Here is a 21,045-nt window from a genome sequence, read left to right on the forward strand (position 1 = left end):
TTTAATTCGTGTCACTAGGAGTCCTACTTGTACTATAATTATCGGATGACGAGCTTGGGATGCCTAAGTTCAGAAGGTCTGCCAGGGAACCGACATTCCATAGAAATCACCCAAAATTCTCCCGAGTGGCTTGTCCTGGAATTAAGCAACAGAATGATGACGACGAGATAAATCGACAGGTTAAAAAAGGGGTAAAAACGAAATAAGTCTGAATTAACAAAACTAATCAGAAAATGAAAATAAAAATTGAAAAATCTTTCCAAAAAGTTGCCAGTAGGGTTGGTGTGGTATGTGACACCCATTTTGAGTGCAACGGTGGTAGTCGGTCTAATGAGAGTGGCCGAGACTGTTACACTGAACTGGAGACGGAACGGAAACTCCCCCAAACACCATCGCGCATCTTCTTCAGTCATTGCATTATCATGACTAGTCTAGATCCATATACTATATATACTCGTAGAGGTAGCCGATTCGATCATGATTATATCAATCTATCAGTGACGTGATTACCTCGACTCGCTTGGGATCATCGACTTTCGCTAGAGTTCTGTTGGTTCCACCCTGATACTGTGTATAAGGTTACGCCAGCTTAGGTACTAGGATGTCCGTGTGTCCTCCATCTGCCTGTAGAAGATTGTAGTATTTACGACATAGTATGTACTATACCTGTATGTATGCACACTGTATGAGGTACCCTCTGGACATACCTCCAGAGCTACGAGTCAGTCAGGAGGCATAATATAATCGATAGTTGTCATCGCCTACATTCCAGAAGCCCTGCCAAGAAACTGGAGGCTGCAACACGCGTACACCTTCTGATCCCGCTAGTCCCAATGCCGTTAGCCGACACGAGACCGTCACTAGTATCAATGCTACGGTCAGTTCGGTACTCCCGCGTACGCCTCGTCGCCGCCGGTACCTCGTCCAGCGATCCTAATCTATAGGTGAAGAATTATATCCCCGTGTGATTTTACACCGGTCAGCAAGGGGTCAACCGAAATCATGAATTGGTGTGTTTCAAAATATCAAATGAGAAAACGACGGCGTATGCTTTTGCGTCCTATTAGGTAAATCTATCCTGTCTTTCCGTTCCTGGACCGTTCAATGTGAGATCTCAGATCCAGTCCAGGCAAAACTTCGGTTGAATGCGGTAAAACAATGTTTGTTTGGTTCCCACGGCTGTCAATCATTGAACAATGCTCATTGTCCGGTTTGCTCGCATACCACCCCGCCATTGGTTATGCGAGCTCATTGAGCAAGTGGGTAGTCGGTACTGGACAAGTTGTCGGTGTCGCGAAATCTACCACATCGATTGTTGGCAATATTCTAGAGTTTCATTCTCTTTCATTATTGTAATGGTTGGCAGGACACCACCACGTCACCGTTTTTTGTTCCCTCGGTGGTCCAGGCAGCAGACAAAACAGACATGTCGCAAATTGTGGCCATGCCCCTACCGACCAATGTGAATTGGTATGGGTGCTGTTCAACTGTAACATGAACACCCAAGAAATGGGGCTGAGTAAGTCACACACACACACACACACAATTGATGCACTGACGCTGAGGTGACTCCGTCGGAGAATTTAAACTAACTCTATGCATCGGCTGCAGATTCTCCAGACCAATCGCGTCATCTCGTTGTGGATGATGATTGTGCTTCAGACTAAAGCTGCCTTATCGACATGTCATCGATGGAGTGGGGGTCGGGAGTCTGGGCTGGCGCCACTTTTCCTCCAGTGCAACCGTCCGTCGGTTCCTGAGAACTACTGATCGATGCTCTACCGATGTTGCAACCTTGTAAGACACGGCTGTATATGTGGCTCCTATAAGTGCCTGGCTCATCGTCCACACTTCGATCATTCTGTAGATCATTGATCAAATGTTGCCAGCGGACGAGTATTCCGTTGTATGTTTCACTTGTCAAAAGGTAATGCATGTTCCCATGCAGTTGCTCTGACATGGTATCAGGGTGGTCAATCTGTAATGCTACGAAGTCATGGATGCAATGGCATGGCACAATGACACAGTCTGAGACAGTGGTATCGCTCTTGACGATTGGATTCGACTTCAGGCCAACGTGATGATCGTCTTGGACCTGGATACCTGCTTACGTCCATATATCATCTGCTTTGCATGGCCAGTCGTTGGACAACTGTCTTTCATGTCCAAAATAAAGAGCTGTAGGGGTGCGTTTATGTTATGACACCACCCATGCTGGTGTCATACTATAACTTTACCGTAGCAACGCTTTATCAAATCTGTACTTTCTTTTTGAGATCTGGTAATTCATAGAATGAACCCAAATCGCCCACTATGTCCGTTGAACGAGTTCGAGGCAAGAAAAGCATGTAATAGCGTGGCGGCTGCTACTAAGAACTGGTATCTCGCTCATGTTCATGTGCTCTTTCCTATACCAGAGCTACCAATTGTAAACCTCTGTAGGCACAAAGGATCGTAACAGACAGAATGGGCCCACAAATCCAGGGCGAGCGTCCAATTCAGTTAATCAAGAGCAAAAGACTTTCATGTTCATTATATACAAATCCATATATTTTTTCAGCCATCATGATAAATGTGATCTTGATGTAGCCAATTACCAACGTGTCTGTATAGCGTCGAAATGTGCCAATATGACAGGCTCATCAGAAGAGGACTATAAGGTTGAGATCACGACACTGGGACTACATATCCACAGCTGTTCGCTACTGAGATCCATATTACTCCGTAGAGACTGAGAAGTTATACCAAAATAAAACAACATTTGGAGCGACCAGAGGAAAGTAGCTTGGATAGAATAGAACACACGAAGAGAGAATAAGATGAAATAAAAATCAAGAAGGCGAACTGGTTAGTTTCCAATAGAGATAGTCTGTTAGGAAGCTTATATTTGATTGATCTGCAGTACATGGATTAAATTAGAGCAGGGGTTGCACTTAGGAAACTAAATAAAATGTATTGACTCTTTACTACACGCAATTCTCTCTTACTACTCTACTGCCTTCCTTTCTCACACGTCTCTAATCCTTTATACCTTTTCCTTTCTTCATTCTCCCATTCGGCCCTGGATTACGTGTCTTTCCTATTGATACTTGTTTTAGCTCATTTGAAAACTCGCTCACCGTCTTTTATATGTTTTCTGACCATTATCATGGACTCTGCAACTACATCATCAATGATGCTAACATGGTGGTAATGACTGAAAGTAAACTAGAAGATTTTTCAAAAATGATAGACACATGAATGAGAGCTATTCAAGCTGAAGATCGAACGTCCCGAAAATGAGTCGTAGTCATAATCAATCCCCCAGGCTTATCTCAGAACACAACCTCTTAGAATCGCTCAACGCCCTAGACTAGTAGAGCTTAAGAATATAATACAACACTTTTCGCGCATCGTAAAAAGTCATAACTGTCATCGTCCGTCTTAGATCCGGCCACCCACATTAAACATTCCTCTTTTCCCTGATCGAAACCCTCCCTAATAGTCTCGGAACAGTTATTCTCCTCGCTTTCACGACCCAGATGGTAAAGAAAAGAATCCCCAGAACCACGAGCGCCGTGACAAAATCAATTATCACCTCTTCAACTCGGGAACACTCGGCTAACAGTCCAGGTTTTGCGATAGGACGATGTTCGCCGGATGTGTGTGGTGGACTGTGCTGGTCTTCCCTGTGGGTCATTGATACAGTGCAAGGCGAGACAGAACAATAGAGGTGACGTACAGCAGGAGCTGTGGATTCGAGACATTCATTGAGGAGGGATATTCAACAACGGGCTCATGGTTTGAGATAGGGTCTGGGCCGTACTGCGGTTTCTCGCGAATCTTGATAGCTGGGTCGCGGTCGCGCATCCAGCGCTCGTAGTCAGTTTCGGGTCTTGGGAGCGCGGGCATCGCCCTTGACATTGAGGTAAGAACTATGAGATGGTATAATAGTTGGTGGTGAATATGGGTGGAGACTTGTATGTCTATTAACATTGTAACTAGTGTTGTTGCGTAGACACTAGGAATGACTTTGGATTGAGCAGCAACATGTTTGTCTGTAGGTTGAGTGCGGCGTTGGCTCTTGCGGAGACTTCTGGATGTCAGCTGGATACACATTTCGCGGCTTGTCAAACAGAACCGGGTTCTTCAATTCATTGGTCAGTGAAATATAAAATGGACAATATATTCATCTGCTTTCGAAGGGAGATTACATGTCTTGGTGGTAGAGAAGGGTGAGTTACATGTAGATATGTATTTCATTTTTCAGCTACATTACTTTCAGTAGTACATTGTTCCACCATATATAAGAGCTTGCTTTCTAGTGGGCGGTAAAATCAATGAAAGGGAAAAGAAGCACCAATCAGTCTGCTGTTTGTGGCGCTAATATATCTATTGCAGAATGATTGGTCTGTAGCTGAGCCAAATCAGGTGTCGACAGGCTAGCCCGATTGATCCATTAGTTAAACTTTCCATAAGGTTGATATCAACACTGAGATGACACTCTCGTATAAGCAGTAGGCAGCAGAATTCCCACGGTTCATTATATTCTGCACGGCTCAGAATATATAATCAATTTCAACTACCCTAAACAACTGTATACACGACACTGGGTGTCAATCTCAGAATACCGCAGTGCAAAATGGACAAAAAGAGCGCCATCAGCAACAACAGTCTTCCCGGCTCTTCCACTCCCTCTATCTCCCGTTCGTCCATCAACCACTGCAGCTTTAACGGCCTCAACGCCGCTGATTCCATCCATCGAAGTGAGCTCGACTCAGTCAATGTATTTCGCAAAACTTTCCCAGAAAGCAGCAGGGTAACTTCTATATCGCCCGCCAACACCACCATTCGACGTAGTAAGGTCAGCCATACTGTGATCGCTAACTCATACGTCCGTCGCTGCAAGCTCGCTAACTGCGAGCTTATCGATGTGTGCTCCGCTAAATCCTTGGATGCCAATGACTCCAAGTTCGACAATGTGCGCTCGATCCGCGGCCACACCTCGGTGCGAAATAGCACCGTTACGGGCCAGAGTACATTGAACCGGAGCAAAGTCAACGGGTCATCCGTCACGGATGAGAGTTGTCTGCGACGCAGTCATCTTGAGGATGTTCGGATTGCTCGAAGTCGGGTGAAGAGATCGGAGCTACGGAATTGCGATGTGAGTGATTGTGTGATTATCAAGACAAATTTCACAGACATGATTTTACGCTATGGAGTCTGGAAGAATGGAAAATTGGTTGGAAGAGTTGGAGATAATGAGGTCGTGATGGTGACTCAGGACGGCCAGGTGAGTTGCCCTACTACTTACGAGATTATCCTTGGTCTTCTCGGAGACGTATACTAAACCCGAGATAGAACATCGGTCATGTACCTTCGGAGAGGCTTGTCACTCAAGACGCCAAAGTATGGGCGGACGATGACCCCGACTCGGATAGTTCGGACAAGGAAAGCTTGGGCTCAGATGACCTTCCACCTCCTTATAAGCCTTGATCGTAGTTAGGCTTTCCATGATGTTTTACGTCTAATGATGTGTATTTGTCATTTTTTATTTTTCAGTTTCCCTGCTATAACTGCACTATGTTTGATACCTGCATATTTCTTCAAAATACGTTAGTCGCGGCCCAGAGTCAGTTTGTTTAGCATTTTACCAGCATGCTTCATAGTGATGCTTCAATCATGGCACGCACGGTCGACGGTCACTACAGACGTTGTTTAAGTGGACTTACGCATAAGTCGAGACTACCGTCACTAGCCGCAGGCTTTCTCTAGGCTTAATCGAAGAGCGTTTGGACCTAATCTTTGTTGAGCAAATTTATCTCGTATTCACATGAGCCACTTGTTCATCAACAAAGCTGACCGGACAGAATATTGCATCATTCGGCAGTGCAGTCGCGACGAAAACATGGACCAATCAATATATGATGCAGTCATCTATGAACTAGTGTTGTACTCTGGGGTGCTTGTATTGAGTTCTCAAGATTATGGGTACCGGTCTAGGCCAGTGAAAGCCAGAGGAGCTAAGTAAAAAGCCGCAAAGTCCGTGAATCTGGACAGTTGGCACGTCTTGACCCTCTTTCTGGAAATATTCTGACTGGTGGGCATATGGAAATATGTTTCAGGGCTGAGTGAGATAGAAACCGGGCTTTCCGGGCTTCCTCGCGCAAGCCAATAAGATATGCGAGGGAGCCAACATCGTTGACAGATGACCAACATCGGGGTTACATCCCGCACATCATCTGAGCCCTGAATATCACTTCCATGCTAAGTAAAGCATTATACCTAGGCATGACTAGCTGATAGGCCAACCGGTCAAAGGATCTATTTTTGACTAAATTTCAGAACATCCGGCTTCTTGAGACTTGCGCAGCCTTATGAGGGAGATTGCTAGTACTGATCTTGGCACCCTGGCTCTAAGATATCACCCACTCGGGATAGCTGGAATAATGTACCTTATCATAATCGGCTATATTGGGATTATGATCGGCGTGAAGGATTCCGTATAAGACTCCCCAAACTGCCAGTGTTGCCCTTATGGTCCATACTCAATCACGTCTATTCCATACGAGAAGTATGGGACGGCAAACACCTGTTTACCGGGCAGCCCAGACCTGCATTTTAGGTTTGGTTCTACTGTCATTCGCCTCTGCATCTTCATATCTACCAAGAGAATCGCCTACGGGGATCATTTCGAACGATGGATTCAGTTTCCTTAATGAGACATCACAGTTGACTCCTCGCGATGAAAAGCCTTTCACCCTCCGTATCATGCCCCTAGGTGCGTCCATTACCTACGGATACCAGTCAACCGATGGTAACGGCTATCGACGATGGCTTCATCAGCAACTTCGTCACGCTGGATGGTGGGTGAACATGGTCGGCAGTAACCCAAATGACACCAGCACCATGAATGACAATGCAAGTCACTACTGGTACTTGGTAGCCCAACTATTAGATCAGGGATACTGACACCCATCATTTGACATGACAGGAAGTCGAGGCCACATCCAGTTTTAGAGTCGACCAGGTCACCCAACAGGCTGAGAGAACCATCCCGCAACAGCCAAAACTCATTTCGATAAAGTAGGGCTCTCTCGGTTCGTGGTACTATGAAGCCATCTGACATTACATGCACAGTGCTGGCACAAATGACGCAAATCAGTACCATGACACAACAGTCGATGTGTACAAGACAGGCGAGCGGATGGATGCTCTTCTGACACGTCTGTTCGACGCAATTCCCGGCACTACTATCATCCTCCGTGAAACAAACAAATGGCGACTGGAAGCATTACGCCCATGTCTACAAGAACACTGGTCACGGCGGCACCCAGGTGAAGGGTACAGTACTGACATAGTTGCTCTTTTGCGACTGCGCTAGCTAACCAAATTCTGTGACAGGCGATGGTGTCTACTACTGCGACATACGTGGTACCGGTGCTGATGACTATGTGGGTAACTTCGGTGAAGGTATTCTTCGTGTGCTCATCAGATTCGTATAGGTTTGGATATCCTCTGAAGGGCAAGGCTATCTTTACGGAAACGTCCACGATCCACCTGTCTGGAAGCCAGAAGGAATTGAAATATTCAATATCAAAAAAGACCGTAAAAGCCTCCACCTGGCAGACATCGACGGTGACGGAAAGTAAGTGGTTCTATTTTTTCAATGAATGCCTACGGTGGTAACACATTACAATGAGACCATCTGACCCATCTTCTGACGTAGTGCGATCTATGGGTCGTGAGCAGAGACACAGGAGAAGCTGAGATTTGGCTAAATAAGTGGAGCGACAATGCTCAGGGAGACTATCTCCAGTATAAGGGAGTTCTTACTGGTAATGCGAGGTGTACTCAGGGATGGGGTGTAGGCCTTTATGACTTGGGACTTCGGTTCGCAGATCTAGAGTAAGTATAATACCGAGCAACTTGATTCGATGCTAATAATAACAGCGGAGACGGTCGGGCAGACTACCTCTGCATGGAGTGAGTATCCTTCCATTGTAAAGCGTCATACATGCTGATAAGATACTCTATAGTCCGGATGGCCGTACAGATGGCTGGCTGAACAAGGGAGAGAATAGTTTCGAATCTATCGGGCAAGTCAAGCGAAGTGAACACTATGACCGTGCAAGTGAGTTTTTTACAGCGTATATCGTCATGGTCCAAACAACTCTAACCAATACAGACCACCGTTGGGCGGACGTGAACGGTAAGTGTTCCTAAACTGAGTGACGAGATAGGGCTCATTCTCGTTAGGGGATCGGATGGCTGATTTTCTCTGGATCGACAAATTCAATGGTGATACCAAGGTAACTAGTTCTATGTGGCATTTGAAGTCTACTATAGCTGGTTATGTCAAGGTGTGGATCAACCAAGGCCCTGTTCCTACCTTGGACTCGAAGTGGAGATGTGGGCCACAGGATGGTCCGCGGTATATGGGAGCTGATCGAGGAGTGAGTACTTCAATCAGCATACGATTACCTATTGAGCGCTAATCTTGGGAGGCCAACATGCATTTCCCTAATCTTGGTGGGCTGGGGCGAGCGGATTATCACCAAGTCATTCCACGTCCAACATTGTACGTTTCTACTCCCTTATGATAAAGGTGCATATGCATACTGACGTTTTGTAGGCTTATACCTGGTCCAACGAGTGTCCCAATGAGGCTTTGGATGATGATGATAGCACTGAAGATCCCAAGTTGCCTCAGTACCCTGCACCAGCGCAACCCGCTTCTATAAATAATAACGGAGCTAATGACGCCATGTAACGTTGTGGCGCCTATTTGGCTTGACAGAAAGTAGAATGGGTTCTATCTGTATGTTTACAAATCTCTCGATCTTGTCTGCAAACTTGATCTTGTCCTATGTGGGAAATGTCCACAAGCCATGTTTGTTGTGTTTTCGCTGTTTTATCCTTGTTGTCAAAGGTACTTATGACCTCTTAGCAAAAGGCGAACCCGTTTCCCATCAACCAGAACCACCTAGTACAAAAGGCCGCAGGCTGTGTTCCAAATATAGTTTCTTGAATGAGCTACCCGTCCAAGGGCCAAAAGTACTATGCAGCATTTCGTGAATGTGCTTCATCGGGCCGAGGAGCAAGAATGCCATCCAGGAGACCGAAAGTGCGCGATATACCTTGATTGGCAAATCATAGCAGAAATATATAAGCAATGCGAAAACATCTGCGGCAAGGGCTTGATTATGATCTCCAGAACGCTTGGCATGTTGTAACTGCTTCGATTGAATGCTCCCCTTGCGGAAATTCCCCGAGCTAACGCCGAGCATGGCCATAACATTCCGAAAATATTACTGCAAAGCTGGATGAACGGTCTAAGTATGCATATCCATCTAGGGTTGGCATACACGATCGGTTCGTGGCTGGAGACTTCGATCTGCTCGATTCACAATGGTCTTCCCAAGTGGATCGCCTTGACAGTGGGGAAATCCTGTCAGCTCCAGGACCCCCTTGTATTACCCTCAATTGTAAAGCCGCCAAACCGGGACGAGCGGGCTATGTTGTTGCCTCAGCCTTCCGGTTCAAATTCGAGGGAGATAAGGAATACCCGGGTCAGGCAGGAAAGCAGGCATGGTTCAGCTTGACGCTGGAACCAGTAATAATGAAGTAAGCACGAGATCCGTCATTCTCGTCGGGGTATTAGAGAGCTATGTGAACCAGAGCTCTTTCGTTTCCAATAATTGGAGACTGGAAAACCCGATTCCGGGTTAACCGGGTTCATGGCGAGGGAATCTCGGCCATGAAATTTCCGGTATTGACAAGGTCCTCAAGTATTAGTTGGGATTAACCTGCAAAAGGAACGGGGATGCTCTACTTTTAGGGCAAGTCACATGTCCAAGCAGAGCGGTTGCCATCTTAACCCATTTTATCCCCACCGGATACAGCGGTATGTACTCACCACCAGAGGTCTGTGCTCTCTGCTGCAAGTCCGGCTCGGAGATAACAACAAATGTATACTAAGCAACAACATGAAGAATGCAGCTAAGGCAGACAAGTTATCCCGTGGCAAATCACGAAACCTGATTTATTCCTGGAAGGTTTGCCCCAAGTGGATCTCCTCCCCCAAAGGTGTGCAGCAGTGAGTGCGGAGTCGCCATCTTTATGAATGTAAGTCATACACACACAAACAAGAGATCTATATAATCTGAACGTAATGGAAACCACGGCCAATGTAACGTGGCACCGCAGTTTTCTTTAGGCTGCCGCGTCCAGTATGCATGGTGTTTACTCTATGGTCTCATATCTGAGGGCATGTGCCGCTTTGAGAATGCGGCTAGAGCAGTACGTATGTGCCGTCCTAATAACAGGTGCATAAGCGAGGGAGCCAATAACACTAATGCATGAAGGAGAATTATTACAAGTGGTAAGAGTAAGGAATTCCGCCACTAAACGGTCGAGTGGGGTTCCCCTAATTAATATCAAACTCAGCTACAGCCCTACTAGAGTCTTAGCCGAAGCTTGGTTCCCCAACCTTATGTCTTCACAGTCGTCACCTTCTGGGCATAACTAGTGACATATTTGTCCCTTGGAGGAATTAGCTCGATTTCTGCCTGGTGTACGAGTGGAGAACGATTCCTCAGTATGCCAGGTAATGCCCTATGCAGGTAGATTTCATTCTGGCCCGAAACCAAATCGTAACAGCCCTATTGGACGCCTTAGGAACTGCTCTCCTGGCAAGCCACTCTGATTTGCCTTCATTAACTCATACCCCTCATGGAGTAGCGGATATGTAGCTCCCATTTAGGAATGGTTATATCAAATGGACGGCCCCTGGACCCCGGCTCACCCTCCGACTCGATCAAGAAGTACCTGGCATGAGGAGTAGTGTCTATAATCTGACAGGTGTTACTCGTCCGATCCCAGCATCCCCTCATGAGGGGTTTTCTCTGGCTATGGCAGCAATATCTCCTTGGAATGAGGGGATCTTCATTTAATTTTCCCTGCAAGTTCGAGGTATATAAACCGGGTCAAAGCATCCGCCCTGCTCTTCCCGTCAACAGTACCTCTCAACTCTCAACTTGCAATACTCTTGCTCTTCAATATGAAATCCATCCTTTACTATACCAGCTGTTTCATTGCTGTCCTTGGTACCGTCAATGGTGCCCCAGCTAGGAACACCATCCGGGACTCCGCGAATCCCCCATTGAGAGGGTCCGAGGATCTCCTGGGATACTCTTCTGACAATAAGTTGTCCGACCATTCCACGGAAGAAGTGAAGTACACCCTTCTTCCTGGGCAGAAGGAGGACCCAAAGATAGGGTCATATCTGGACTTTGAGAAGGCCGACAACCCACAGCCCATTCGCGGCGATCTTGGAGCGAGCGACCCTGGCCCTCGTAAGTCAAGTAACTTTCATGTCTAACTATCACTTACACTAACCGGTCAGGCAATTACAACTACGACCGAATCAACAGCGATAAGCTAGCTCCCCCGGGTACAGACAATGGACAGACCATCAATGCTCAATGGCCTATGGGTAAGCCACAGCGTCATCCACTGTTGCGAACACTGCTGACAGTTAGTAGGTCTCAGTCGTAACAGGTACTCACAAGAACCCACTATGACATGGAATGTAATGAGGCTCACTAAGTGACAGGTACGGCTCGGAGAATTCGGGATGGGCTCGTCAAGAAAATACCGTCGTCATGCCCGACGCGACCAAGATGGCCGGTGTCGATATGCGCCTGGAAGCTGGGGCGTATCGTGAACTGCACTGGCACGTTGCAAGCGAGTGGTCTTTGGTGCTTAACGGATCATGTCGCATTCAGGTATTTGTTCTCGTGTAGACTTTTCATACTAGCTTGCTAACTTGTCTCAGGCGGTCAACGAGAACGGCGAAACCTTCGTCGACGACGTGACAGAAGGTGATGTGTGGTTCTTCCCTCCGTACGTCCCATCTATCCTCACAGGCTGTATAAATAACGACTACTAATCATACCAGCGGTGTTCCTCATTCCATCCAAGCCCTAGATGCAGGAGTAGAGTTCCTCCTCGTCTTCGACGACGGAGATTTCTCCGAAGACAACACCTTCCTCGCATCCCAAGTCTTCAGCCACAACCCCGTACGAGTGCCCAATCCCCCATAAACACAGCCTCCATACTAACAAAAGAAACGCAGAGATCCGTTCTGGCGAAGAACTTCGACCTCCCCATCTCCGCCTTCAACGACATCCCAGAAGACCAACTCTACATCTTCCCCGGCACCAAAGCCCCGAAAGACATCGAAGAGCAAAACGTAACAACAGCCGCCGGCATCGTACCCCTCAGCCAAAGCTACTCATACCATTTCTCCGAGCAACCCGCCCACGAAGTCGCCGGTGGATCTGTGAAAATTGTCGACCCCGTCACCTTCCCCATCGCCACAAACTTCGCCGCCGCAATCGTGACCGTGAAACCCGGCGGCATGCGCGAGATACACTGGCATCCGACCAGTGACGAGTGGACGTTTTTCATCAAGGGTAAGGCCCGCGCGACGCTGTTCACGGCGCCTACGACGGCGACTACGTTCGATTACCGCGCGGGTGATGTGGGCTATTTCCCGCAGTCGAATAGTCATTATATTGAGAATACGGGAGATGAGGACTTGATGTTCTTGGAGGTTTTGCAGACGGATAAGTTTACTGGTGATTTCACCTTTCTTTCTTTCTTGGTTTCATGGGTAATGCACATATGCTGACGTTGATGTAGATATTGCCCTCGGTCAATGGATTGGGTCCACTCCCAAGCAGATCGTGGCTGATACGCTGAAGCTCCCCGAGAGTGCTTTGAGTAAGCTAAAGACGGAGAAACAGTACGTTGTTGCCGGGTCGAATGTGACGTCTGTTGCAAAGAGATGATTTCTCGGGGACTACGGAGAGAACGTTCTTCTAGAGTGACGTTCCAATTTTCTCAAAGAGATGATTACATCGACTAAAGACTGACTGACTTCGATACTGCGTGTGTCTCAAGCTGTTGATACGTATATAGCACATGTACATACGATCATTAAGCATCTACTTTATCTACTGTGAATGAATATCGTAGTTATGCTTACTGTCATACCGTTCCACATTTCTCTCTTGTCTAACCCTCGAATATACATCCTCAGACAGTACAGGAGAGAAAAGAATTAGAGGTTAGATTCCAGGAATTCAGTACTACTCTTCCTCACATCGGCCTATGACCATCCAAAAAACCATATTTCTGCAATGTCGCAGATCAGCCGTTAGCCATGCTACCCCGGTTGAAATGTTACTATTATGAACGTCGAGATGTTTTCGACGCGGCCGGCTTAGGCCTTACTACCACCATGGTTAATAGGAAACGGCTCTTCATAGCATTCTATTGATGTAACAGCCTTATCTTACGTAGCATGTTCTCTATTATAAAAGCAGTGAATTAACTGAAAAGCCAGGGGATGATTGTTTACATGTAAATTAAAGGCTGGCTTCAGCCTATAGCAAGCTGAAGAAGCCTTCCCTGACTCTTATCTTTCACATACTGTAATTGACCCAGAGTGGTATCAGCAGTTTCATCTTCGAAGTGCTAAGTAAATTAAAATTCAAGGCAGGGTCATGCCCACTATGCCCTATTGCTTTCCAGTAGACAGGCAAATCTGAGGAACCCTAAGATAGCCACCTTAAACCCGCGAACCTTCATTGGCGTCCGTTTATTATCTCAAGGACAAGCATCTGCTCGGCTACTGGGCAGCCTGCATATCTGGTGGGTGATGGGGCTGTAAATTCGTAGTAGCCTCAACTGCTGCTAGTGGGAGAGGAATGACGATGTCAGGCTCAGAAGATATCTTTGTTAAAAGACATTGACAAAACCTAGCACCCATCCTGTTAGTAAGAGCAGAAAATAATTTATAACAACATACACCTACCAACGGTGAATTTGGCTTGCAAAGATATAACGTATATCCCATTTTGATTCCACTGCATGCAGCCATCCATTGCGCCAAATATCCCGAAGAGCGTATTTGAATTCCTTACTCCCCGTCCGAAGGCTAGCCTTGTAGATGCCATCATGAGCAATAGCCATCTTAAAAACCTGGACAGTAACAGGATCTCGTAATGAATTCAATGTAGGTAGGCCTTTGGAAAATGGGTAACCACTTAGAAGGTCAAAGAACTTCCGGGGCTGACTGGAGAGAATCTTGCTTGTTGTTGGCCAATCAATCGAGACACCCCTTTGTACAAGGTCATAAAGTTCCTATTTTTGGGATCCACAAATGTTAACATCGGATGAATTAAATTAAATTGTCCCTTCGTTGCAACCTTGAAATCCAGGAATAGGCTTACCGGCACATCGTGCAGCACATGCGTAAGGCTGGTAAGTAACCCAACATGTCCACTGCTGGTCAGAAAGAGTCCTTTCTTTAAGTCAGGTGTTAGAGATGGGGACGGCTGAATGGCAGCAGATGCATATCGTGTCACGACATGCATGGCTTCATTCTAATCAAGCAGCAGGCCAACTGGTTTCTGAGCTAGATAAAGATCGCTAATACTCTTCTCTAGCCGCAGAAAGATTTCCTGATCAGGGCCGAAGTGCATAGGAACTGATGAATACAACTCGCTTTCAAAGCCCTCAAGCCCTTCACCTGGTGAGCCGTATGACATGAACAGGACAATAAAGACGGACCACCCAGGCCCAGCACTTTTGAAGAAACTTGCCCAAAGTCCACTATCCCAGTATGTCTGTTGTGCCTCATCTAGAAGTAGATAGGCAGGATTCGAGAGCCACTCTTCCCCATGAACACCTGTTTTCTGCCCCAAATAACGGGCCCAGCCAGGTGCGCCGCAAACCTCTTGCTTGTCCCAGCCCGTAAGAACATGGATAGATTTTGTTGGGCCATTCATTTCAAGCAATTTATTGACCATAAGCTTCATCAGAGTTGTCTTCCCGGAAGCTGGAGGGCCGATCACTCGAATAATATGGTAGTCGTGGACTCGTGCGATCAACTCGTCTACCAGATCGGCCCGGGGGTTGGTGAAATGTTCCAGATCTGTAACGGCCAACAGTAAGAATGTTTCCCATAAATTTTAGTATTTACAGGAACATTTACCATAACGCCTGGTTATAGCATGAGTGGCTGTCGGAAAAATGGTAAACTTAGTTGCAGAACATCAACTGAGAGGGTGTATCAGAGGCTAACAATAATCACGGTGGCTGGACATCGGATGCTAGCAGTTATGACAGATTGCCCCAGTCACATCTAAGTCGGAGACACACGATCCAGAAGAGCATCTGCACCGATAATCATTCTTGCCCTGAACCATGCATAAGCCCATAGTGACAAGTATGTTGCGTTGGTTTCGGATAGGGGAGGGTGTTGTCAATGCTGGAGATTGAGATAGAAGCGAGGGAGGCATCGCCATTATGTCCGAGTTGTCGAATTGCTAATCAGCCGTGTCCACTAGGAGGATTAAAAACCCGGTGACTGATGAAGGCGACTGCAAGTAAAGCTGCTCCTAAAGTAGTGGTTAGCATTCCTCTCGGGTCTAGCCTTAGGCACTTTGAAGGCCTGCTTGGATATCTCACCGAGAGTGTTCTATTACATCACAAGATTCACCTGTCACGACTTTTCAGAAAGATCTTAACAGGTGTATGAAGAGAGACCTGAAGGGCAGAGTGTGATGTGGTGCAGGTGAATGATGCGGACGTGAATTGAAGATTGAATAACGATATAATCAGCTGAGAGGTCACTTGATTTATTCGCCAAAAGCGGTCAGTGTTATTAACTGATAGCCAGCAGTTTGGTGGCTGATAGCTTTAATATATACTACTATTATATAAGTGACTATGTATATCTTTGAGTACACTGTATCTATACAACCAGTAAACTCCAAGCCAAAAGAATCCACGAAAACAGTTATTATATAGTCATGCCTCATATCTCATGTCAACAGGGGTTTACTGCACACCCTTCGGCACCTGACACACGGCGCGGGCATCATCCGGCATCGTCGCCCAGAGGACCTGTCGTACCTCCTTTCCCACCTGCTCGATGACGTCCATGGCCCATAAGACATCGAGATGCTCATACTCCTCGATAACCTTCTCGTGGACAACATGCACATGGGGCTCACGTCCATTGCGAAACCGCTGAAGCAATTTTCTGCCATCGACTAGATTGTCGGCTCCCGCGACCCATAGAGCCATTGGGGGAACCTGGGGCCCGTACCATGCGGTATCACTCCGAGGGGCCCCACCATCGATACCCTTCTCAAAGCGATGATCCTCTTCCGCCTCAAGAAGGCCGACCTCGCGTGTGGCCAAGATACACTTCTGTGTGGCGAAGCATTCACGGCCCAACCACCATCGCATTGTCTCGGCACTGACGTAGACTGGAGCGAACTGGAACATACGATCCCGAAGACCGCGGTCCCAACGGGTGTCGCTCCAGCCGAAGAGGTACGAGAACACGTAGTAACCCAATGTACCATAGATCTTCGGATGAAGATATTGGTGGACTGTCATCATGAAGGGAATAAAAGCATGAATGCCGAATACGATGCGAAAGATGTTAGGGGAGATAATCCGCATGAAACGGAAATAACTCCTCTCGACCAATGGCCCGGCATATGCTGCTGGAGCCAGAGCACAAAAAACCGATATACGCTCCCCTAGTTCGGGTCGTTGATCTTTCGCCAGTGCCACAAACGTTTGTGTCGTTCCTTGCGAATGGCATACAAGACCTAGTTTCTCGAAACCGGTCTCATACAAAACCCGCGATACAAGAGCCGAAAGGTCCAGCACGCCCATGTGTCGGATATTCCACGTCCACATCCGAGGATCCGACGTAGACAATGTCGTGTGTTCGGGGGTAAGTCCGCAGCGGTTATTACCCAGCCAGACATCGTACCCAGACTTGCAAAGGTAAAAGGCAAGACTGTCCTCGTCGTTCGTGCAGTACGCACCCGCGCACTGCAGTAACCCGTGCATGAGAAGAATGGGATATTTGCGATTCGACCGTGAAGAAAGCCCAGGGTCCTTCTTTCCCGTGAACACCCCCGGTCCGCGAGGAGCCCTCGCATCTGCAGGTAAGGGCATGTACTCCTGTGGATTATAAACATGCCATAGAGTGATTATGAATCCATCTTCCGTCTGGACCCGGAACGTCTCCACGTCAAGGCCGACCCTTCTGGCGTAGTACGCCACGTCGCATATGATCGGATCCTTCCCACCTTCTAGAGGGGAACACTCATCGGGAGCTTCTTCGTCAACTTCCTTTTTCTCCTGTCGACGCTTCCACTGCTGCAAATTTTTCTGCCTCTCCAACTCCCGCGCCCGTTCCTCCTCGTAGAAGGCCCGTTGCTCATTGGGATCCTGGCCTCGGAGACGGATTTTGACATGGGAAACTGCGAGTCGAGTCCTGCACACAAGTGCCCCAACAACGACGGCGCCCAGAAACAGCAGCGATAGCAGAAACGACACGCATTGCAGCACCAAGCACTTTATGGTAAACACGAAGGAAGGGGGCCCGTACGAGGGCAACGGCGGAAATAGAGGGTGATCCTGGAAGGAAAAGGCGTAGTTCTTGGGCTGTGTATGCGATCCACTCTGTTCAATGGTGTGCCTCTTCTCGTAAAGACTATCGGTCCCGGTTGAGTCGCTGGTCTGCTTTTGATTTTCGTCGCATGTCTTGTTGAGCTCTTCTAACTCGACTCCCGGTTGAACATTCTTATCCTCTATCGGAGAGATATCGGGATTTATACTGGTAGTCGTAGCTGATACAGACATCTTTTCGAAAGGTGCTGGACTGTCCGTCGGCTCGCAGGATAGAAGCGGCACCTTGTATACGGAGTCCGGGTCATGCGCTGAGGCCGAGCGGATCAACATAATCGTAGTTGGGAAGTGATGGTGGCGGGGGAAAAGAATGACCACCTCATTGTATCTCCCAAGTAAAGAATGAACTTGGGGGAAAGAAGGATAGGGGGAGGGAAGAGAAGAAGTTGATCATTCCCCAGTCGGTTGCCCCCATGTTGACCTTCCTTATCAGGAAGGTGCTAAAAACAGGGATCGACACGTGAACGTGGGGAATGGCTACGTAGGTCCTGATGCCTCAGGCGACAGTCAGGGTCCAGTTTTAGGGGTTTTTAGGGTACGGGAAGGGCCGGTGGTAGACACCCTCAACTCCACAGTTACAGTCCAGTTAGTCGGGCTGCCCTGGATATCTCGAGCCTTTTTGTACTTCGATCCTCTTATGAATTCTAGGCTTAAATCAAAGAAGGTACCTATTTATCATATACTCCAAAATGGTAAGGTCTCTCCCACTGTACACTTTAGGACGATAACCGTTGAACTGTAACCCCTACGACGACTTTATAATAGTGAACTTGGAAAAATAATCTTTGGTTGAAAGAGCAACTCCGGAAAATATCATACAATAGAAAATATTGGTCGTGAGATGGTCATTATACCACGTCTCTCATCACCAAGATAAAGTTGCAAAAAGCCACTCGCTAGGTACAAAGGCAGTATAGGGACTATGGAAACGAAAAAAGAAGTTGAACACCTAACCAAGACAGGAAAACTCCAATTGACCAACGCCGGATTATACTTCTAGGCCTTCTCAACATGCTCCATATCACGCTTCATCTGGGCGTCGGCCTCTAGATCAGCGAGGTTGCCAGACACTTTGCCGGCGGCAACGTCACGAACGTCAGCATAGCTGACGGATGGAACAAATTCATGGGAGCGCCAGGCCACAGGAATCTTAGCGTAAAGCTCATCAACCTGCTCCAAGGTAAGACCCTTGGTCTCGTAGATGCAGGTGTAGACGAAAATACCGGCAATGAAGCAGAATCCACCCCAGATGAAGAACACCTTGGACTGCAGGTTGGCGTTGCCCGGGCCGGAGTTAACCATATAAGGGGTAGCATATGCGATGGCCCAGTTGAGGAGCCAGTTGGTGGCGGTCGTGATTGAGAGACACTTGGCACGAGCCTTGAGAGGGAAGAGCTCACCGGTCACCACCCACGCGGTGCAACCCCATGAGCAAGCGAAGAAGAAGATGTAGACACAGACGAAGGCGATCAGCACCTTGTTTGCGACGTCGGAAGTGGTGGCGGTGCCAACAATGGCAACGATGAGTTGAGAGACACACATGCCGACAGCACCGAACAAGAGAAGAGGACGACGACCCCATTTCTCGACCATATAGAGACCAGGGAAGGTTGAGACGACATTAACAATGTTGGTGATCAAAGTAATAATAAATCCGTCCTTGATACCGGAGTGTTCGAAGAAAGTAGTTCCGTAGTAGACTGTACGATGTTAGTTTGAATCAGAGAGGGTTGGGTGAGGTGGTTGAATACATACAGATGAAGTTGACTCCAGCCAGCTGCTGCAGACCCTGAACGGCACAGCCAGTGGCCAGTCGCTTGCCGATACTCCCACGAAGAATGGAGAGGTAGCTGGCATTGCCCACACTGAGTTCATATTCATGGTTGGCCTGGATCTCAGCCAGCTCCTCCACAATGGCGGGATCATTGACATCGATGCGGCGAAGGCGTGAGAGAGCCTTGGCAGCAGCTTCATGCTTGCCCTTCTTGATCAAGAAGCGAGGCGTCTCAGGGAGTACGATCATGCCAACAACCAGGATAATAGCCCAGGCAAACTGAACAGCGACAGGGATACGGTAGGAACCAGTATCGTCACGGCCCTTAGTGGAATTGTTCACGATGGCAGCAAGGAGCAATCCAATGGTGATAGCCAGCTGGTAGGCACCAACGATGGTACCACGGATCCACTTAGGAGCGGTTTCGGACTGGTACAGCGGGACTGAAGCCTGTTAGCATACTATATTCAGGCTTGATAGGTGGTACAGTTCATGACATACTTGTTGCAGAGAGCAATCCAACACCTAGGCCTGCAAAGAATCTTCCCGCAACAAATAACGGGATAGCAGTAGCAGCGGTCTGAAGGATGACACCAAAGCAGAAAACAAATGTGTTGATGATCATAGCAAGCCGACGACCGAAGTAATCAGCAATGGGTGCTGCACCAAGGGCACCGAAGAAAGTTCCTGCAGACAGGAGAGACACGATCATGGAGGATTGAGAGGAGGTCACATCGGGATAGTTGTCTGACGGGTTGATATAGCCCGTGGAGAACAGCTTGCGCCAGTAAGGCATGGCAAGGATGCCACTGATGGTGCCGGTATCATAACTATAGGATTTAATCGTCAGCCTCCTGGTCTATGAGTTGCTTCAATGATGGTACACAGGGTCAGCTCACCCGAACAAAACACCACCAAAGGCAACAAACAAGCCAATAACGATGGCAGGGGCAGCAGAGCCCGTAGCATCATCCGGCTTCTTCAACATGAAGCCCATGGTGAATGTAGATGTAGGCACGGACTGGCTCAATCTATGAAAAGATTCTTCGGCTGTAGATCAACACGCAGATGGGGAGAACGTAGGAATGACAAGTGGAGAGAAAAATGAGATACACAATCTCCATGGGGAAGGGGCCATGACAGAGTTTTTGTACTGCTGCAGACAGGAGGTCGCGATGGCCAATCTTGACCATATCCGGTCAACATGGGGAAAAACTACATTAAGGAGCCGGCCGAAACCAGCGCTATCCCGCATTTACAGCCAATTGAGGGCACGGGATCAACCTAGGATGCGCTGGTGTAGGCCGCATGAGGGATTATTTGGTAATTTCGGCCCTAGACCTGGGATATGTGTCTCTCTCCGCGCCACAGCCCCGAGTCTGGAGAAGAGGAACGTTTGACGGCGTGGAAAGTGGAGGAGGTTTGCACGAAGCTACGGGCCCATGGATACGAATGATTGGTTCGAGGAAAGTAAGCACTCATGGCCGAGGCCCAAGTAAACCACGGACATCGAACGATTCTGGAACTTGGCACGCGGAGTGGATATCCAAATACGATGGACGGGTTTTTCCCTGCCCTTCTACGGGATCCTTTCGCCGCACCGTGACGGCAATCCGAGTCACGGGACGTAAGAAACCAGTGGCAATAAGGATAAAAATAAAGTGTTGAGACTTGAGAGACGTAAAAAAAAATTGACTATGGCGGAGGGAAGCCGAGAACGG

The 21,045-nt window shown here is 47.8% G+C and overlaps 9 protein-coding genes across 9 annotated transcripts; 5 read left to right on the forward strand and 4 right to left on the reverse strand.

Annotated features, from left to right (window-relative positions):
- Positions 1-4,621: 4,621 nt before the first annotated feature.
- Positions 4,622-5,475, forward strand: AO090005000082 (uncharacterized protein; the record flags this gene model as incomplete). Its single annotated transcript, XM_001817148.1, has 2 exons — positions 4,622-5,272; positions 5,341-5,475. 2 exons carry the CDS (start codon positions 4,622-4,624, stop codon positions 5,473-5,475), a joined length of 786 nt encoding a protein of 261 aa, XP_001817200.1.
- Positions 5,476-6,555: 1,080 nt separating this feature from the next.
- On the forward strand, positions 6,556-7,363 carry AO090005000081 (uncharacterized protein; the record flags this gene model as incomplete). Its single annotated transcript, XM_023234275.1, has 2 exons — positions 6,556-6,845; positions 7,120-7,363. 2 exons carry the CDS (start codon positions 6,556-6,558, stop codon positions 7,361-7,363), a joined length of 534 nt encoding a protein of 177 aa, XP_023088803.1.
- A 597-nt stretch (positions 7,364-7,960) lies between these two features.
- AO090005000080 (uncharacterized protein) lies at positions 7,961-8,752 on the forward strand (the record flags this gene model as incomplete). The annotated part of the gene is made up of 4 exons (XM_023234276.1): positions 7,961-7,965; positions 8,019-8,191; positions 8,239-8,435; positions 8,615-8,752. 4 exons carry the CDS (start codon positions 7,961-7,963, stop codon positions 8,750-8,752), a joined length of 513 nt encoding a protein of 170 aa, XP_023088802.1.
- Positions 8,753-8,870: 118 nt separating this feature from the next.
- AO090005000079 (uncharacterized protein) lies at positions 8,871-9,610 on the forward strand (the record flags this gene model as incomplete). The annotated part of the gene is made up of 2 exons (XM_023234278.1): positions 8,871-8,911; positions 9,337-9,610. The coding sequence occupies 2 exons, from the start codon at positions 8,871-8,873 to the stop codon at positions 9,608-9,610; spliced, it is 315 nt and encodes a 104-aa protein (XP_023088801.1).
- A 2,053-nt stretch (positions 9,611-11,663) lies between these two features.
- AO090005000078 (putative oxalate decarboxylase) lies at positions 11,664-12,836 on the forward strand (the record flags this gene model as incomplete). The annotated part of the gene is made up of 5 exons (XM_001817144.3): positions 11,664-11,768; positions 11,819-11,886; positions 11,942-12,062; positions 12,119-12,623; positions 12,688-12,836. The coding sequence occupies 5 exons, from the start codon at positions 11,664-11,666 to the stop codon at positions 12,834-12,836; spliced, it is 948 nt and encodes a 315-aa protein (XP_001817196.3).
- Positions 12,837-13,656: 820 nt separating this feature from the next.
- Positions 13,657-14,329, reverse strand: AO090005000077 (uncharacterized protein; the record flags this gene model as incomplete). The annotated part of the gene is made up of 3 exons (XM_023234279.1): positions 13,657-13,714; positions 13,865-14,170; positions 14,283-14,329. 3 exons carry the CDS (start codon positions 14,327-14,329, stop codon positions 13,657-13,659), a joined length of 411 nt encoding a protein of 136 aa, XP_023088800.1.
- Positions 14,330-14,435: 106 nt separating this feature from the next.
- AO090005000076 (uncharacterized protein) lies at positions 14,436-15,158 on the reverse strand (the record flags this gene model as incomplete). The annotated part of the gene is made up of 2 exons (XM_023234280.1): positions 14,436-14,986; positions 15,137-15,158. 2 exons carry the CDS (start codon positions 15,156-15,158, stop codon positions 14,436-14,438), a joined length of 573 nt encoding a protein of 190 aa, XP_023088799.1.
- Positions 15,159-15,894: 736 nt separating this feature from the next.
- On the reverse strand, positions 15,895-17,823 carry AO090005000075 (putative ab-hydrolase associated lipase; the record flags this gene model as incomplete). Its single annotated transcript, XM_001817141.1, has 1 exon — positions 15,895-17,823. The coding sequence occupies one exon, from the start codon at positions 17,821-17,823 to the stop codon at positions 15,895-15,897; it is 1,929 nt and encodes a 642-aa protein (XP_001817193.1).
- Positions 17,824-18,546: 723 nt separating this feature from the next.
- On the reverse strand, positions 18,547-20,321 carry AO090005000074 (sugar porter family MFS transporter; the record flags this gene model as incomplete). The annotated part of the gene is made up of 4 exons (XM_001817140.3): positions 18,547-19,250; positions 19,306-19,767; positions 19,826-20,154; positions 20,224-20,321. The coding sequence occupies 4 exons, from the start codon at positions 20,319-20,321 to the stop codon at positions 18,547-18,549; spliced, it is 1,593 nt and encodes a 530-aa protein (XP_001817192.1).
- Between the last annotated feature and the right edge of the window lie 724 nt (positions 20,322-21,045).

The sequence above is a fragment of the Aspergillus oryzae genome, chromosome 1, assembly GCF_000184455.2.
Source record: "Aspergillus oryzae RIB40 DNA, chromosome 1".
NCBI lineage: Eukaryota > Fungi > Ascomycota > Eurotiomycetes > Eurotiales > Aspergillaceae > Aspergillus > Aspergillus oryzae.